General features: G+C 36.1%; 1 protein-coding gene across 1 annotated transcript; it reads left to right on the forward strand.

The window, feature by feature from the left end:
* The first annotated feature begins 229 nt into the window (after positions 1-229).
* Positions 230-16,954, forward strand: LOC145002980 (putative sodium/metabolite cotransporter BASS6, chloroplastic). Its single transcript, XM_078962150.1, has 6 exons — positions 230-361; positions 16,042-16,172; positions 16,293-16,441; positions 16,534-16,658; positions 16,703-16,760; positions 16,905-16,954. Exons 1-6 carry the CDS (start codon positions 230-232, stop codon positions 16,952-16,954), a joined length of 645 nt encoding a protein of 214 aa, XP_078818276.1.
* Positions 16,955-17,640: the final 686 nt, after the last annotated feature.

A 17,640-nucleotide genomic window follows, 5' to 3' on the forward strand; every position in this document is an offset into this window, starting at 1 on the left:
CTCTCCAATATAAAGATAACTTAGTTGGAACGACTCCCATCTCATGACTTTCCGATACTCTTATTTCTACCTTGAATACCCGGACTACATCATAGGGATGTAGGTCGACACTCAGATAACCAATATCCAAGGCATGGGAAAAATTTATGCCTATTATAGTAAGGATAGGTATGTCTAGAGTTAACCATCGTCTCACATCAGCTTGTGTTCCTTTCCGTGTAGGAAAACCATGCCTCCGAAGAAACGTAACCAATCCGCTGGCGAGAAACCGACTCTCCTATTCAATGAAGCTACGTTCCAAGCTGCAGTCTCGGTAGTCGTAGCAGCTATCATGGCTCAACTGAATGCTAACAACGCCAATGTTAGCAAGAGCCCTATCATAAATTTCGATCTACGTAATGGATAGCAACAACTAACACCTGCGTACCCAGCCACCCGAGAACCTCAACCAACTCCACGAAAGAGAGAGTTCAAGAGCGAGGAAGGAAGTACCTCGACTCAAGGACCTTCCAAAAGGCAACAAGCTGCGGTAGCCAATACCCCTGCTAACCCTTCCATCTCGACTTCAAGAAGGCCATACCTAGGAAACCTTCCCAGTTGCAGCAAGTGTGGCTACCATCATCATGGTGTCTGTCGAGAACTCTTTTGTGCTAGGTGAAACAGGAAGGGGCATACCTCTCATACCTGCATAGCCCTGGTTGAGTTCATTACATCAACCACCAATGTGAGGTCCAGTCCAGTTTGCCATCTATGTGGTGATATTGGGCACATCAAGAGGGACTGCCCAACTGAAGGTAGCGACAAAGACACATGAGGAGTCTAACCCTAATACCTAGGAGAAGCATCAAGGAACCCGGTAAAATTTTGGTACGTCTCTCAATCTCAGATAACTAACTGAAAACATTAACCGGAAACATTAAAAGGCTAATTATAATTGTAATTACTCTCCCGTTAAGGCGAAAGTTGCAGCACGGTTGTAAGAATCCAAAATTTTCATCAGCTAAAGCTATAATGGCTCGGTATATACGTTAAAGCCATGTATAATTAAGATGGATAGACCTCGAGTGAGTGATGCTGCCTCATTTCCTGTTCTTCGTTTGGTTGTGGATTTAGGGCGGAGTCGCTCAGTCAACAGTCCTTCCCACCTTAATTGTACGTGACTAGTGCATGCTAAGAGATTATAGACATACCTCGTGAGAATCCATTCATGAAAAGTACATTATTCCGAAACCTCAGGACCCTCTGTAGTTTTCACGTCGACTCTATCAGTCCAAGTATCCGCGCCAGTGATACACGGGACAAAATCCGAGACACCAAGAACTTGTGTGCCCGTTCAGCACATGGCCCTATCGACCCTCATTCTATGTCATGTTGATGTATGCCAACTTCGACGACTCTATCAATCATAGTTCGACTTAGTGCAACCATGTGTAAATTCCTAGTGCTGTGTAAAAAGAACTTTCACCGTAGCCATTTCGGCAAATAAAGGTTCTTCTGGACCTAATAATAAAACCTGATGCGATCCGTCAATCGTCTCTCTTATCTAAAACTTCCCGAAATACCCCTGAGTAGGGTATCACGCGTTGTTAACCAACTCTTCCTTATACAAGTAGAACCCGAAGCGAAAGACACCGCATGCATTCAAGATGACGATAAATTTTCGAAACCTACTCCATAGATGCCCCAGACAGACCCTTAGCACCTCACAATCAGGTTCGCGAATCAAGAGGAAAGAACTCATGGGATTGACTACTATTAACTGGGTATATGCATAAGAGTGGTATATAATTCAGATCAAAAAGATTTAAGATGTGTGCTTCCTCCCTACTCCCTTTTCCTCGTTTGGTTGTGGGTCTGGGTGGAGTCGCACAACTGAACATCCTGCCGACCTCAATTATATATGGCTTGCATACACCAAGTAATAGTGGTTAAGCCAAGCATGAACTCTACCACGAACCTCATAGTAAAACCCTTTATCCTATCCCCTTAGAATAGGGACTAGAGTCAAGTGAACCACTGCGGGTGAGCTACTAAAATGACCACAAATCCGAAATTGTTGTCATCCCGGTTAAGCTAATGTAGTAGCCAACACCCTCAGTTGGTAAGAAGTTTGAGTCGTAAGAGTCAAGGACATTGACTACGACCATCCATTCACGCTTAATCCCGCGAATTAAGCATCTTAGCAGATATCCCAGAAACATGGAAGCTGCAATAAGATAAGCTCTGAGAAGTGTGGATGAGAAAATTTGAAGTTCCGAGTGACGGAACCCTATACTTCTAGACTTAATTTAAATTAAGGAAACTCAAAACCACCAGAAGAGTAGTTGCAGAAGATGCCCGCACTGCTCAGGCACTTCGTCCACCCTACGGCTGATGAATAGTGCCTAGGACACTCCGCCTCCCCACGTGGAAGAAGTCACCGTCGCCCTGTAGATGATAGACTACATTCTCAGAAGTGAATACTAGAATGCCAAGAACCACAGGATAACCTCCGCAACCAAGAACACTTGAATAAAGTTCGAAAGTCAGTTGCGTTAAGCCTCGTAACCCAGATCCCGAAGAGACTTTAGACTCAACACCAGTCTAGGTTTTAGTCGATGGGTTATACAAGAAAACGTGCTTTCTAGAACTGGAATAAACCGACACCTTGGAGAATAGGGCATGTCTTAGAGATTCACTGGACTACTAGGTGTTCCAAGAATACTATCTCACACGGAAATAGTAGAACCACCTCCCAAGATAGTCCAACACTTCAAAAAATCTCTAAGGATTGAGTTAACCTAGATCATATCTTGCTATTATTGAAATAGAAAAGCAAGTAAGATCATGATTGTTTCCCGATAAGAATCATATTGTGAAAGTGCCAACTAGACAATGATGAGGAATCTCAAAACTTCCTAAAAACAATCGTCTGGTAAAACCCTATCCCATCAATCCTGGGAGTCTCCGTTAGAAACATCTCAAGAATCAGAAGTGCAGGTTTATTTTGCACAAGATTGAGATAGTCACCCTGCAGCAAACAGATACCTGTAGACACCCAATTCATCCGATGACCCAGAAAAACCTACGAGGGCCAATCAGCAGGAAACACGAATCCGAGGATTACCTGAACCTTCTGAGAACCAACCTGACAAAATGCACTCCCAGTATGAGAGAACGTTTGGAACATCAAAATGGCGATCGCACCAGTGATGATCTCGCTATAGAAGTACGCTATGTTCTAAGTACGGAAAATCTCTACCTTTCCGAGAGCTTAGGACCATCCGAGATTCTTTACAAAAATTGGTCCAACCCTCGTCAGACAACGACTACTTTCAGAAATTCCATAAGTTTCACCCCAAGTCAATCCACTTCCTAGACCTGAAAAGTATTTTCCCGGCGTCACTCTTAGTATCTCACTCGTCTTGATGGAAATCATTGGGGACTCTAACTTCGTAGAAGAACCTGTAGGATATCACGCACCGAGAGATAAAACGAGCATAATGAATCCAAATCCCATTAAGTGTAGGTTCGCTAGAACTCAAATGCGAAGACCAGAGTTCACTAGGGAGCACGAGGACCAACTAAATAGGAAGTACCCTCATCTCTTTACTCGATTGTTCATTCCTACTTCGTTGCCTAAACTCAAATTTCGGGTCGAAATTCCCTCTAACGGGGGGATGATGTGACAACCCAAAATTTCCGTTAGTTTTAACGACGTAATTAAGCACGTCAAAGATTAGCCAAATTTATCCCAAAAATATTTTTGGCCGGACTTAAGCTGTTGGAATATTTTAAATAATATTCGTCAAGCGAACCAAAAGTAAGGAGGTATAATTTAAAATTTTCTGTGTTTAACGAAAGTCGCGAAAAACCCCGTGTGCGGTTGGTGTTGGGTGGACCCCCCCCACCCAGACTGTAAACTCAACCCTATATAAGAGTTGAGTGGGTTCCATCCCAACGTTTTTCACGCCTTAGACACTTTCTCTCTCTACAAGTCGGGTTTTGGTCAAAAATCGCCCCTTCGAGCTTCAAAACGATAAGTTAACCCTCCTAACATGTTGTTTAGCTTATCACACTTGCAAATTCGTGGCATAAACATCCAAAAACCCCAAGAATAAGAGTTTACGGTTTGGGAACATCCTAAAACCGTAAACGGTTTACCGTGAAAGAGTGTTTTGATGCCCAAAAACCCTTCCAAACCACTTCTAAGGCTTAGTTATGACTTAGGGGATTAAATGAAAGGACTTAGAACACCAAAATCTCAATATTTGGGGAGTAAACATGAGTTTACGGCCCAAGAATATTCTTGGACCGTAAACCCACCTTCAAGGACCATAAACACCTTTTTGAGTGTTAAATTACCCCTTAAACACATCCAAAAGCTTCCATGAGTGCCTAGAACCTTGTATTTCCTTCATGTGATGCACCAAAACATGCCCAAATGAGCAACACTTGAGTTTACAGTTTAGGAAGGTTCCCTAAAACCATAAACACCTTTCCAAGGTGTTTAAGTGCCTTTAACACCTTCCTATGCTCATAAAAGTGACTAGAACCTTGCCAACATAGCCTAGAACGACCAAAGCACAAAAGAAATGGACTAACATGAGTTTATGACCGTAAAATCATGTGTTTACGGCCATAAACTCCCTAAGGAGTAGTCCAAGGACCGTAAACTCCCTATTGTGTCCATTTTGAGCCCCAAGTCACTTCCTTAGCCCTTGATTCGACTCTAGCATGATTCTATGAGTGAGATAAGACCTTTAAACATACCATGACACCACTACCATGAGTTTACGGCCATAAAATCATGGGGGAAGTGGTCTTGAAACAATAAACACCCATAAGGACCATCATTCGAAGAGTAAAATCCAATGTGAGTCCATATACTCCCTATATGCAACCCTTGGTACTCCTAGCACTTGTAGCATAATGTTTTCATGAAGGAGGGCATCTTTACTTGCTGAATTAGTTATTAAATGACTAATTGGATACTTAAATGTATCATTACATGTTAAATAGGATTCGTGTGTGTGGTCAAGTCCTCACTTGACACTTAGCATCTTATACCGCCCATTCATCCGAATCGCCCACGACAGGTGAGTTCATACCCCTGAATTAACCTTTTAAATGATTTTACTGCTTTTATAGGGGGGATACAAGTTGAACTGTACAGTTATTAGATAAATCCCATGTGATTAATAACTGTATAGCAAAATAGATTTTGCATATTGAACTTTTTATCCAGCTTAAAGGTTTCCAAATTATGTTTTCAACTCTTGATAAAGTATGAAAGGTTTTTTAAAAGATTCCAAAGATTTTCAAAACTTGTTTTACAAACTGACATCATGTCGTAAATTTCTTATGTGTAAAGGTTTTTCCAAAGTTTTCATCATAGTTTTCTTTTATGCTTTTTATTTCGTTAAATGCATGCCTGTATTGGTATAGTTGTATAAATAATGTTTAAAAGACTTAGGAAGGCTAGTTCGCTCTATTTCATTTTCCTTGTTGGGATGTGGTTTGGTGGGTATCGGTTATCTGTCCGAAGGTCGTTTAAACATTAGATATATATCATGTATACACGTATAGACATAAAGGTTTTTCATCGACCAGTTCACTTCCCTTGGATAGCAAGGGCATCCTTCAATTCATTATTCATAGATCTTTCGTTAAATGCATTCCTGTATTTTGTATAGTTATATAAACAATGTTTGAAAGACTTAGGAAGGCTAGTTCGCCCTATTTCCTTTTCCTCGTTGGGATGTGGTCTGGTGGGTATCAGTTACCCGTCCGAAGGTCGTTCAAACATTAGTTATATATTATGTATACTTGTATAGACATAAAGGTTTCCATCGACTAGTTCATTTCCCTTGGGTCGCAAGGGCATTCTTCCAATCACTGTTCATAGACCAGAGACACTAGTAACTATTATAGGAATAGTTAGGAGGTTCTATTTACTCTTTCTAGTACGAGAATTCCAAAGGAGTCAGTTCATTCGTGAGTCTATATCATTAGTCCACTACTTATATTAGAATTCAGAATACGAGATGCATCCTCTGGACACGGATTTCCCTGCTATCATGTTGGTAACCAGAGTCTCCTGTAGGAGAGCGGGCATTGTGTGTATAGATCTATACGGGACTGACACTCCCACACCCGGACTGCTAGCTACAGTCCCCAGCCGACCAAGACAAGGTGGTGACAGATGTTACATTCATTCCGATGCTTGCAGGGCGTCAAGTTCTCTACTGTCAATCAGTATGGTTACAAGTATCTCCATGTTTACCTTATAATTCATGGCCTTAAGGTAACAAGATTTATCACTGTATTTCCCTGTTTTAGACCTTGTTAGCTGTATCATTCATTTGATACTATCTGGAGTCTGTATTTTCATGTTTTAGACTTTGTTAGCTGTGTCGTTCATTCGATACTGTCTGGAGTCTGTGCTTCCTTTTGTTAGACTGAGCCAGGCGTATCATTCATTTGATACTCTCCTGGAGTCTATGACTTTTGTTGCCTTAGTCAACAGTATTACTGCTGAGGCATATGTTATTTTTCCCCTGGTATTTTACTTGTGATTTTCTCATCATTCCTTTAAGGTAAATAATGTATTCCGATAATGATAGTATTTTTGGGAAAAATTGCTTCTTAAAAAATAAGTCTGTCGAGTCTTGGTAGAAGACTGCTTTTATTTAGAAAATATAGGATTTTCTGGAAAAGATGCTAATACACCGTAGATTCTAAACTACTATCTTACATAAAGTTATTGTGAATAAAAATGCGTATTTATACAAATGACACTAAATACTTATGAACTCACCAACATTTATAAAAATGCTAATACTCACTTTCAAAAGAACTTGTATTCTTAGGTCAGCGATAGACAGGTACACCGGGAAGCTTTTGCGAAGTCAGCCTAGAACCGAGCTGCATCTATATTAGTTTCTGTATTACTTTGATGTCTCTATGAAATGTAACCTATGTAAAACTATTACTATTAATGCAATGGCTGTTGTACTTTGATTACTATACTGCATATGTTGTGATACTTGACATGACGTCATCCACCCCAGAACATTTCAGCCGTTCTGGTTTTGGGGTGTGACACAACATAAGGAAATTCTATATATGGAAATATTATAGCAAGAAACTGGTAAAGTATCATGTTTTTATGTGAGTCATTATGTAACGTATCCCATACGCTTCAGGTATATGATCGATTAAATATGTTGTAGTATTCAACCGTTCTGATATTCCAAATGACCAGGGCATTAAGAGGGAAAAAGGACCAGAGCCGAGTATGATTAAAATAAGTTAAACAACTGTCATGTACAATCTAAGGTTTGCCAAGGATTGGTCACTTGTGGGCAATTGGAAGTATAGTAATGAATGGACCATATTGACATTATTATGAACAGATAAGATTCTATTTAGAATTTGTTGTTATATGGTAAATATGGAAATGTTTCCATAATGGGAGTTGGATATTAAGAATCTATGTAGATTAGAAACTTTTATGCAAGAAGGATGTTCAAAGGAATGTACTTTGAATATGAAAATTCATAGAGTACTTTGTAATTTCATTAACAAAGTCTTTGTGCCTTTGGTGTCTTGACATTACAAAAGGATCATTACATAAAATGTTAGAATCTAACACATTCTAATAGTTGGAAGAATTTAATATTCTTACACTTGTGATAAGGATTGAGAATTGTGAAATTAGTATCATTGGAAATGTGTTCAATTGATCTATTTCACAAAGTAAGCACCATAGGTAAACATAGTGTGCATGCTTAGAGCATGGGATGACTATTGTTTCAATTCAGGCATTAAGTTGATTATCCGAAACATTATACAATGAATAATGTGTAATCGATATGGTGATTAAATAAAATGTGTTTTATTTATACTCAAGAGTTTGAGGCCATATTTGGTTCGATTATTCTTATGTTTTACTTCATTTTGACTTCCCGAATAATAACATTATTCAAACCATTCACAATCGATCATACTTTGGAAGTAGGTATTAAGGCAAGAATGTCATGAATCTAACTGTAGATTGTCTGAAGTGTTTTAGACATAGCCAAAGTTTGTTGTAGTGTTCATGAGTGCTCCTAAAATAAGATTTGAGTATTGGATTAAACCCACACTCACTTGAATCACTTCATGGATTTTATCACGAGTGGTTAGTGAGACGTTAATATATTATATTCTTGAAACGGAGACATGTGAGTTGTAGTTTACAAGTCGATTGCACATTGACATATGTAAACGCACTAGTAACTTGGTGTTATAAAACATATTATTGTGTGTGATTTGATGACTAAGTACAAGTGTGTAACAGCTCAAATTTTCAAATAAAATTTTCATTTAAAATAAAACATCATTATTCGACAACAGAGTTTATTCCAAGTTTATTGCAAAAGTATAAATGATAAATCTCCAATATCTTCAACAATGGCAGTGTGTACGTGTCACGCTGGCGCCTTCCCACGGTCATCACTAGTACCTGAAAAACATAAACACAACTAGTAAGCATAAATGCTTAGTGAGTTCCCCAGTATACGACTTACCCACATACGCCTTCCGGCCCGGACCTTTCAGTCCACATAACATTGCCTTCCGGCCCATAACATATCGCCTTCCGGCCCGTATTAAATTGCCTTCCGGCCCATAGTATTTTGCCTTCCGGCCCATAATAGTATAAAACATAACACATGTAACATAACGCACATAACACATAAGTCATACACCATACCGTTCTTTCTATCACATAAAGTCTCGCCTTCCGGCCCGTATAAGCATACATCACATTTAAGCATACATCACATATAAAGCATCTACCTCTCTAGACATAGCATAAATATAACAAATACGACCTTCCGGTCTCGCAGTCAAACCCTTCCGGGTGAAGTATAGTGAGAAGACTCACCTCGTAGTATGCAAGCTATAAACCCTTCGAGCTACTCGCACTCGATCCGCTAATCCGCAGGTTCCCTATAATACCACATACCTTTATTAATGATCTTATCAAACAAGACAACTGACCCTACTAAGTTACATACAGGTCAACGGTCAATCTTGACCGGACTCGTCGAGTGCAAAGGGCAACTCGGCGAGTATAGACACCCCGACTCCACTCGCCGAGTCTAAAGAACGACTCGACGAGTTCTAGTAGATCTTCAAGCTACTCGCCGAGTCTGAAGAACAACTCGGCGAGTCCTAGTGAATCTTCAAGCTACTCGCCGAGTCTGATCATTGGACTCGGCGAGTCCTCGCCATGCAGTCAATCCGCTGCCTCCTGTATTTCGCATGATTTCGAAGTATATAGATATGGGGCTTCCTGGACTTTCACATATACTATTACAGGGGTTTTTAAACACTTGTAACAACACTATAATCTAACAATTCCTTAAATGGGTTTCCTAAACCCTAAATTCGCATACAACGTAAAAGCTACAGATTATGATCCGAAGATTACCTGGAAACGTGTTCCCTGTGTCCCCAACCTCCAGTACTCGACTCCTTGGACTTCCTTTGATCACCACCTTGCCTCTCCTTGTCTAACAATCTCTTCAAGCTTCCTCTAGCCCTCACTCTTGCTCCAGATGCCCACAAACTCCCAAGGTATCTTCAATCGGCCAAAAGACGCGACATGACGGCCATAAGATCATTTTATACGATTCAGAATCGAAACGGCTAGGGTTCAGCTGAACAGCGTCGACTCGCCGAGTCCCTATTGGACTCGTCGAGTCCAGTCGCGTATCTGCGACCAAGACCATGGCCCTACTCGGCGAGTCATGCACCAACTCGCTGAGTCCCCTCCTAAATGTGCCCCAAAAATAATTTAAAGAAATACCTGAAATTCCGGGCTGTTACAAAGTGAGCATTTGAGTTGAAGTTTACCCATTCCCTTTACCTAGTGTGGGATAAAAACGATATCTGTGGGTCCCTCGATGTTAATGATGACACCCTAAGCGCTTGGCCAAGCCTGGACTAAGTTGATCTATTCAATTATAGTCTGTTGTCAGTCGTCATAAATCAGAAATCGGGAAACAACACTTGAATAGAGAGAATGATTATAATCCATGTCCCAGTTCATACGATATCTAGAATGGAGGAATATATGATACCTTATCTAAAGGACATGTTACTGATAAGATCAGAGTTCGACATTGGCTTTTGAAAGCTATGATTGCTAATCAGGTTTTGAAGTCGTACTTGCAAAATATCTATTAGACTTATGCAAGTGGGAGACTGTTGGATTAGGTGTCTAAGCCTATAACTATTTTGGTATATACTTGACCCGATTATGAGCATGGTCCTTTTGGGTTGCCTTCACTATAATAACTAATAGGATGAATTATGGAGAAAGAGGAATAATTATGATTTATTAATATATTATGTGAATAATATATTAAAAGAGAAAACATATTGTTTAATTAATATTGATCAAGAATTAATTTAGAATTAATTTTGTGACCAAAGGATATTGATTAAATTAAGGGGACTGATATTGTAATTATAAGATAGTTACAAAGTTGGGCTTAGGATCCACAAGGAAGCAATTGACGAATTCTATATGGGAGTCCATATAGAAATCGTCCAAGGGGCCTTCTGGAAGGATCCTTTGGGCTGCTTAAGGTCTAAGCAACTGGATTAGGATTTTGACTGAAACCCTGATTGCTCAACTATATAAGGAACCCTTAGGCATGATAAAATCGACCACTAGAAACCCTAGAAGGATTACATAGTCGATTTTGAACCTCTCTCTCTCTCTCTCTCTCTCTCTCTTTCTCTCTCTCTCTCTCTCTCTCTCTCTCTCTCTCTCTCTTGTTTCTTCCTTGTTGCTAGTGGTGTTTGTGACTCCATTAGAGGTGCAACATTTGAGGCATTAAGCTTTCAAAGGTCAAGGAGTTCTTGTTATTACTACATAACAAGTTGAGGTAATCATTCTAACTAGTTTATATGTCAATTTCGAATTATATGCTAGTTCATAGGGTTTATTGCTTTGGTATTCAATGTTGTATGTTCAAATTTGAAAAACCTAGATCAAAGTAATTAGGGTTGCATGACAACCATAGGAATGATGTCATGCTCATAACCCATTAGAAAGTACCGAAGGGATAGGACAACACCCTGATATGCTAGGGAAGGTACCGGTCGAAAGGACCGAAAGGGGTAGACCAGCACCCTGATATGCTAGGCAAGTTACCGGTTGAAAGAGACCGAAGGGGTAGGCCAGCACCCTGATATACTAGGCAGTTAGATAGTATGTTATTGTATGATATATGGTATGATGGGGGAACTCACTAAGCTTTGTGCTTACAATTTTCAGTTTTTGTTTTAGGTCCTTCTTCTTCGAAGGGAAAGGAGCCGGCACGATAGCAGCGCATCGAACACATGATTTTCCGCACATGAGATTCTTGGGATTTGTACTCTGACATTATTTTCCTATGATATGTTTTTGAGATAACATTGATGGCATTTTCAGTAATCTGTTTTTATGAATCTTCAAATTAAAAATGAAATTTTTGGTCTTGAAATTTGGGAAGTTACATAGTTATAGATATCAACTTATTGACCTTCAAAGTTGACACCCTGTAGATGTCAAATTTCCAAATCAGCTTTCATTAATTTTTGTCCAACTTCGCAACCTTATAGATTATTCGTACGAACCCCTTTTAAGCTGATTCTTTTTGCTATTGCTTCATTTTCAAGTCTACTACAAGTTACTTTGTACCATTTTTATTTAACTTGCATCTAAGATTATCTTTAATAGCCTCAAAGTTGGGACTTTTTCACGTTTATATGAAATTACAATTTCATATACCTTTCCCATTTTTCTCATATAATTACTCCATTTACACCATGTTCATGTAAAACTCATATACCTTGTAAAATAGTGACATAAATCATGTCACTCACACTTACACATACACATACATCTTTTATACCATTATCTTATAAAACAGGTATTGCATATAATGTATTTTAAACTATGAGGGAAACAGATCCCATAAGAACTCTACAGCTAAGCCTGCCAAGGCATGGGCAATTTTCGAATGGGTGATCCCCCTTAATAGTTTGTGTCTGATGGCTCAAAGTGGAAAATATTATTATACATGCCAGTGGAGGATGTTACATTACCTTCAGTTAATACAAGTCTAGGAGTGCCTATAAGCATGTCATAAAAATTACAAATACAAAAATAACAACATAAGATTACAACTTAGAAAGAAAGGAAACCACAAGTGCTTCACACACCATTCTGAGAGGGTGATCCACGTGTTCAATTCAATTCTATCTAGTGAGTTCAGTTTTTCAACTTCAATCAACTATAAAGAACCCTTAAAAGGTAGGACTCAAACTGTTTGTATGCAATGTCACCATCACGATCGTTTATGAGGATTTAATATCCTCAAATGCCTAAGACGAACCAAAAAAGGGTCATTATCACTATTATAAGTTATATATATATATATATATATATATATATATATATATATATATATATGTGTGTGTGTGTGTGTGTATATATATATATATATATATATATATATATATATATATAAACTAATAATAATAATAAAGATTAAGCGTTGTACAACTGCCCACGTTGTCCTCGTCAACACCCCATGGTCAGAAGATTAATATCTAACAAAAATAATATAACACTTGCACTTTCAAAGTAATTGGTATCATACTAACAAGATTATGATCAAAGATAAGTAAATAGAGACAAGATTTGATTGTTAGGGTTTGGAATGAGAAGAATATTTTTAAAAACGATGAATTACCTGGATCTGCTTGAAAGATTGTGTGATCACTTTTTGAATATGACATTTCCACCTATGCATGGGGTACACGAAATCAAAATTATGAGGATAATCCTTCAAATAACAGTCTTGTATCAAGGCACCAATATGAGACCAACTAGGGTTTTTATTGAATTTGAATTCTTTTGATTACCAAAGATAACATTGCTAAACATTAAATGTTGATTTTTCTCCCCATAAATAAGGATGCCATTGCCCCTAAGACCGCATACAGGGGTGCAACCCCTTTACCCCATACTTTTCTTCAAACTGAGATCAAAATTGTTTTATATAAACATACATTCTCCACCTTCTAATTTGTCTAAAAACAAGAATTAAACTTCATTGGTAACATGTAAATTAAATTCCATTATAGTAATCACCAACATTTATGAGGTTTGTCTGGAAGATTCTTTAATGTTTGCAAACACTCAAAAAATTGATAACTCTAATGACAAAATGAGATTTGTGTACATTTCGGAAGTTTGGTTCTAAACCCGAAAGACAAAGTTTGGATTGTCTTCTGTAGTTTTGTGAATTTAAGGTCTAGTGGTGGTCAAGCTTGTCATGATTTGAGTTAGATAAGGCTCTCCATTTATTCTATGTTTGGAGTATTTTATGAATACCTTTTTATATAAAAAAACATGCTTTTGAAATATCTAGACTTATATGACGATATCAAAATTTCATTGACAGATACAAATCAAGATTAGACTAATGTCTTATTTGGAGCTTCTTTAGTTTTCAAGTAGTCACTTCCATACTTCTTAACATAAATTTTAAGGTAAAGGTAGACATTATGTATCTTGGAGTCTTGATCACATAAGACTTGATTTTGATCACTCGCATATTATATATATTTTGATCACTTAAATAAATAAAAACGTACAAGGCATAAGTATATTATATATGTGTCTTCTAGAACAAAATTCGGATCAAAATTCTTACTATTAAAAATATATCTATCTTCTAGAACGAAATGAACAGTTTACATATCTATAAAATCGAACTCGATAATACTTACAAAAAATAAATATCTTAAAAAGTTTTTAAATTACATTTATTTATTTATTTTTGATTGCTAAACGTAACTCCAAGAAAGTGATGTTAATGTTAATTTACAAATTTAACAACCCATACACCGCTTTCTTGAAACTACAAAAATACTTGATATTAGATATTATAAAATTGTTATCATTATATACGACTAACAAGTATTTTATAATCTCACATTTCATTAAATATTATAAATAGGGTATCATTATCATTATTTCACTAATAAATATATTGGTGGTGTAAAAACCATACACTCATGAAGTTGACGTTAATTTGGAACCAAAACATGCAAACACGTCAGTTATATAACATTACTAAATTAAAGTATTATATAGATATAAAATCGTTTATAATATATGAAGTTTATATATCTGTGAATTTGAAATTCAGAAATCATTATTCAATTTCTTTCCTATTAAATTAATGAAAAAAGTACAATAGTATGAGTATTAATATATAGAAAAAATATTATTTTTTGTAAAATTTATTTTATTTTGTGCTATATTATTTATTTAAATCAAAATGCTATAAGAAATGGTATGTGTTATATTATTTATTTTGAAAATAGGTTTTGATGTTGGGTTGGAGATAATGAGAGTTTGATATCTATATTTAAAAAAGGGCGATATGAATAAAATGGTATTTTTATTTAATCGTTAAATTCTATTTTGGTCCACAAAAATTATTTTTTAAAATAGTTTCTACTACGTACAATCACTGTGACCTTATATTTCAGGTTTAAGAAATGCTAAAACTGACGTCTTTCTTATTTATGACATTATATTTCATGAAATAAAAGTTTATGTCCTAAAATGATTTTCTTGTTGTCGGTTTGATATGTTATACATATAATGTTAAAAATCTATTTCAAAAAGTTAAATGACATTTTAAGAAATATATATAATATTACAAAGATAAATAAAAAATCATAGTAGTTTTAACAACCGATTAACCAGAATTAAAGTGTGAAAGTCAATGGTTATATTAAAATTTTCTTTCAAAAAATAGTAGTTTTAATGAAATAAAATAAAATATAATACTTGAACTTTTAAACCGAAAAAATTGACCAAAATATAATACCCAAGGTTGTCAAGATCAGGATCCTACCTAGGATCGATTTTGGGTGCAAGATCGGGATCGAGATCTTAAGATCCCACAAAATAGAATATAATTTTAATTTATAATATTTAATCATGAAAACTATTTCAAACATTTAGTTTTTCATTCAAAAGTTATAAAAACTTCAAAATATTAGTCATAAATCACAATAAAAAATGATAAATGGTAGATTGGTAAAGGATAAAAGACATAAAGTGGTAAAAAAAATTTCATTTGCAAAAAAAAAAAAAAAAAAAAAAAAAAAAAAAAAAAATCAAAGGAAGGTAGGATCGGATCGGATCTCGATCCTACGATCCTACCTACGATCTTACGATCTTACCTGCGATCCTACCCCAAATACGATCCTTTTACGATCCGGATCGTTTTTCATACCTAGGATCGTAGGATCGTACGATCCTACGATCAGGATCGCGATTTTGACAACTATGATAATACCTATGATTTTTAAATATAAATAAATATCTAAAATATTAAAGTACGTATATATATCGAGTTAACATAAACCTTTGACCACCAACTATGAATGTGTACAGTAATCTTCATCACCATAACCGACCTTGTGTATTTTTACCGCCAAAATGCTCATCTCTTTCCCAAAGTAAATTACATTTTCTGCATACATGTTATGCTTATATGCTACCATTTGTTTCATCAATCTCTAAATGATTGCTATAATTTGCAGGAAATACATGTTTAGAATTTCCAGTTCGTCTCCGATCCATCTCCCTCTGTGGTACATTTTTCTCCACTTGATTTTGACTTATGATTTTCTTCTACATAACATTCTTATTGTTGATTTGCGTCGAACTTTGCTTCTGTTGAAATTTAGATTGGAGTTCACGATTAGTAGTTCGTAGATCTGTTTCAAATCAGTTTGTGAATCCGATTGATCGAAATGAGTTTTAAGAGTTCGCACCAATATTACCTTAGGTAATCGATTTTTGGAACACTCGATTTTGTGAATCCATTCGATAATCGACTAATTATAAGTTCGTGTACACTGTTTTGGTATTTGGTATTTCGATTGTATGAAGTTTGCATATGTTAATTTTTGTGTGTATTGTCTCAGAATCATGAAAAGAACGCGACCTCCATCATCGACACTTTGAAGAAAGCCAATTCGATTTTGCCTCAAGTTGTCCTCATCAGTACAATTTTGGCTTTCATTCATCCCTCTTCTTTCACATGGTTTACTAGCAGGTTAACTGAATCTATTAACATAATTTCCTTTCTCAATTAGTCCCTGAATCCCATCTATGTAGTATGACTGAAACAATTCGTGTGATTTCTTTCTACTCATGAATTATAATCATTTTTCAGGTATTATGCTTCAACTTTAGGTTTCTTAATGTTTACAGAAGCATTCAAGAGGCCAATACCTATATTTACGGGTTATGTTTGTCAATTTGTTCTAAAGCCTCTTCTTGGTTATCTTTTTGGGACATTATTCAGACTTCCAGCTTCCTTAAGTAACAAACATGAAACATTCTTCTCTTTTGTTTCCTTTTTGTGGTAAAATGGAGATTTGTTAATTAACTTTAAAACAATGTTTGTGTCACAGGTGATGGAATAATGCTAACTTCTTGTGTTAATGGTGATCAGCTCTCTAATTATGCCACGTTTTTAACAGACCCAACAATGGCACCTCTAAGCATTGTTATAACCTCACTATCAACTGCTTCTTCTGTTTTATTTTGACACCATTTTTATCTCTTTTTCTTCTTGGAAAGAGGTTGAATGTTGATGTCTGTGGAATGCTTGTTTCCCCTGTTGCTGCTAGCTATATCTGTGAGTTGAAATGTAAATCTATTCGTTGACTTTTTTTTGAGTCAAACTGAATAAAATTCAATTTCAAATTTTATTAAGTTGTTTGGATTTTTAATAAACTTGGTAAAACCATAAACCATATTATTTTTTGGATATTTTGTTCAGGTGGTAGTAATGTCATTAATCAGTTTTTCTCATGTGGAGATTTGGGCTAAAAAGGAAAATATATGATTGACTTTAGAGATCTATTTTTAATATTTGATATATGATTGGATGGTTTCGTTAAACAATATGTCATATTAGTTCTAGGATTGCTTCGAATTTACGTAAGGTCCATTCTACGCAAGTTTAGTTAAAAATTTTGAAATCCAAAATTAGTTTAAAAGAATTGAAACTCAATCCCTTAGATAAAGCGTAGTAAACAAACATACGAATTTCACATATTTCATAATTCATATTGAAAACGAAATAAAATTAAAATTAATGTTAAAGATTGTACGAAAAGATGAATATATATCAAAGCACCAAAAGAAAGATTTTGGGCCCATGCATTAGACCCCGTCCACAAAACAAAAGGTGTATTGTGAGTTTGTGGTTGGTTTGCCAAAAGCTCTGCAATGATTTTGTACCAACACTTTATAAGAATTATAAGGGGATAGTTTTTTATGAGCATTAGATTTATTTTAAGAATGAGAGATATGAATGAAGAACTGCACATTTTGGGAAAAGTCTCAATATATTAAATTTTCTTCACTATGTTAGAATTTAGAGATTTATAATAACAATAGCTTGAATAATTTGGTTAATTTCTTGGATCGTGATTATAGTACTTTTCGAAATCTATAATTCGATCCTTATTCATGGGGTTATATGAATACAGACTTATAGAGTAATACAAGAA

Source organism: Lactuca saligna, chromosome 6 (assembly GCF_052625555.1).
Source record: "Lactuca saligna cultivar CGN05327 chromosome 6, ASM5262555v1, whole genome shotgun sequence".
NCBI lineage: Eukaryota > Viridiplantae > Streptophyta > Magnoliopsida > Asterales > Asteraceae > Lactuca > Lactuca saligna.

Coding starts and splice junctions, on each gene's coding strand:
- LOC145002980 (XM_078962150.1), top strand. CDS start 230: ATGCCTCCGAAGAAACGTAACCAATCCGCTGGCGAGAAACCGACTCTC. Junction 362..16,041: donor TGAATGCTAACAACGCCAAT/GTTAGCAAGAGC, acceptor GTATTGTCTCAG/AATCATGAAAAGAACGCGAC. Junction 16,442..16,533: donor CAGACTTCCAGCTTCCTTAA/GTAACAAACATG, acceptor TTTGTGTCACAG/GTGATGGAATAATGCTAACT.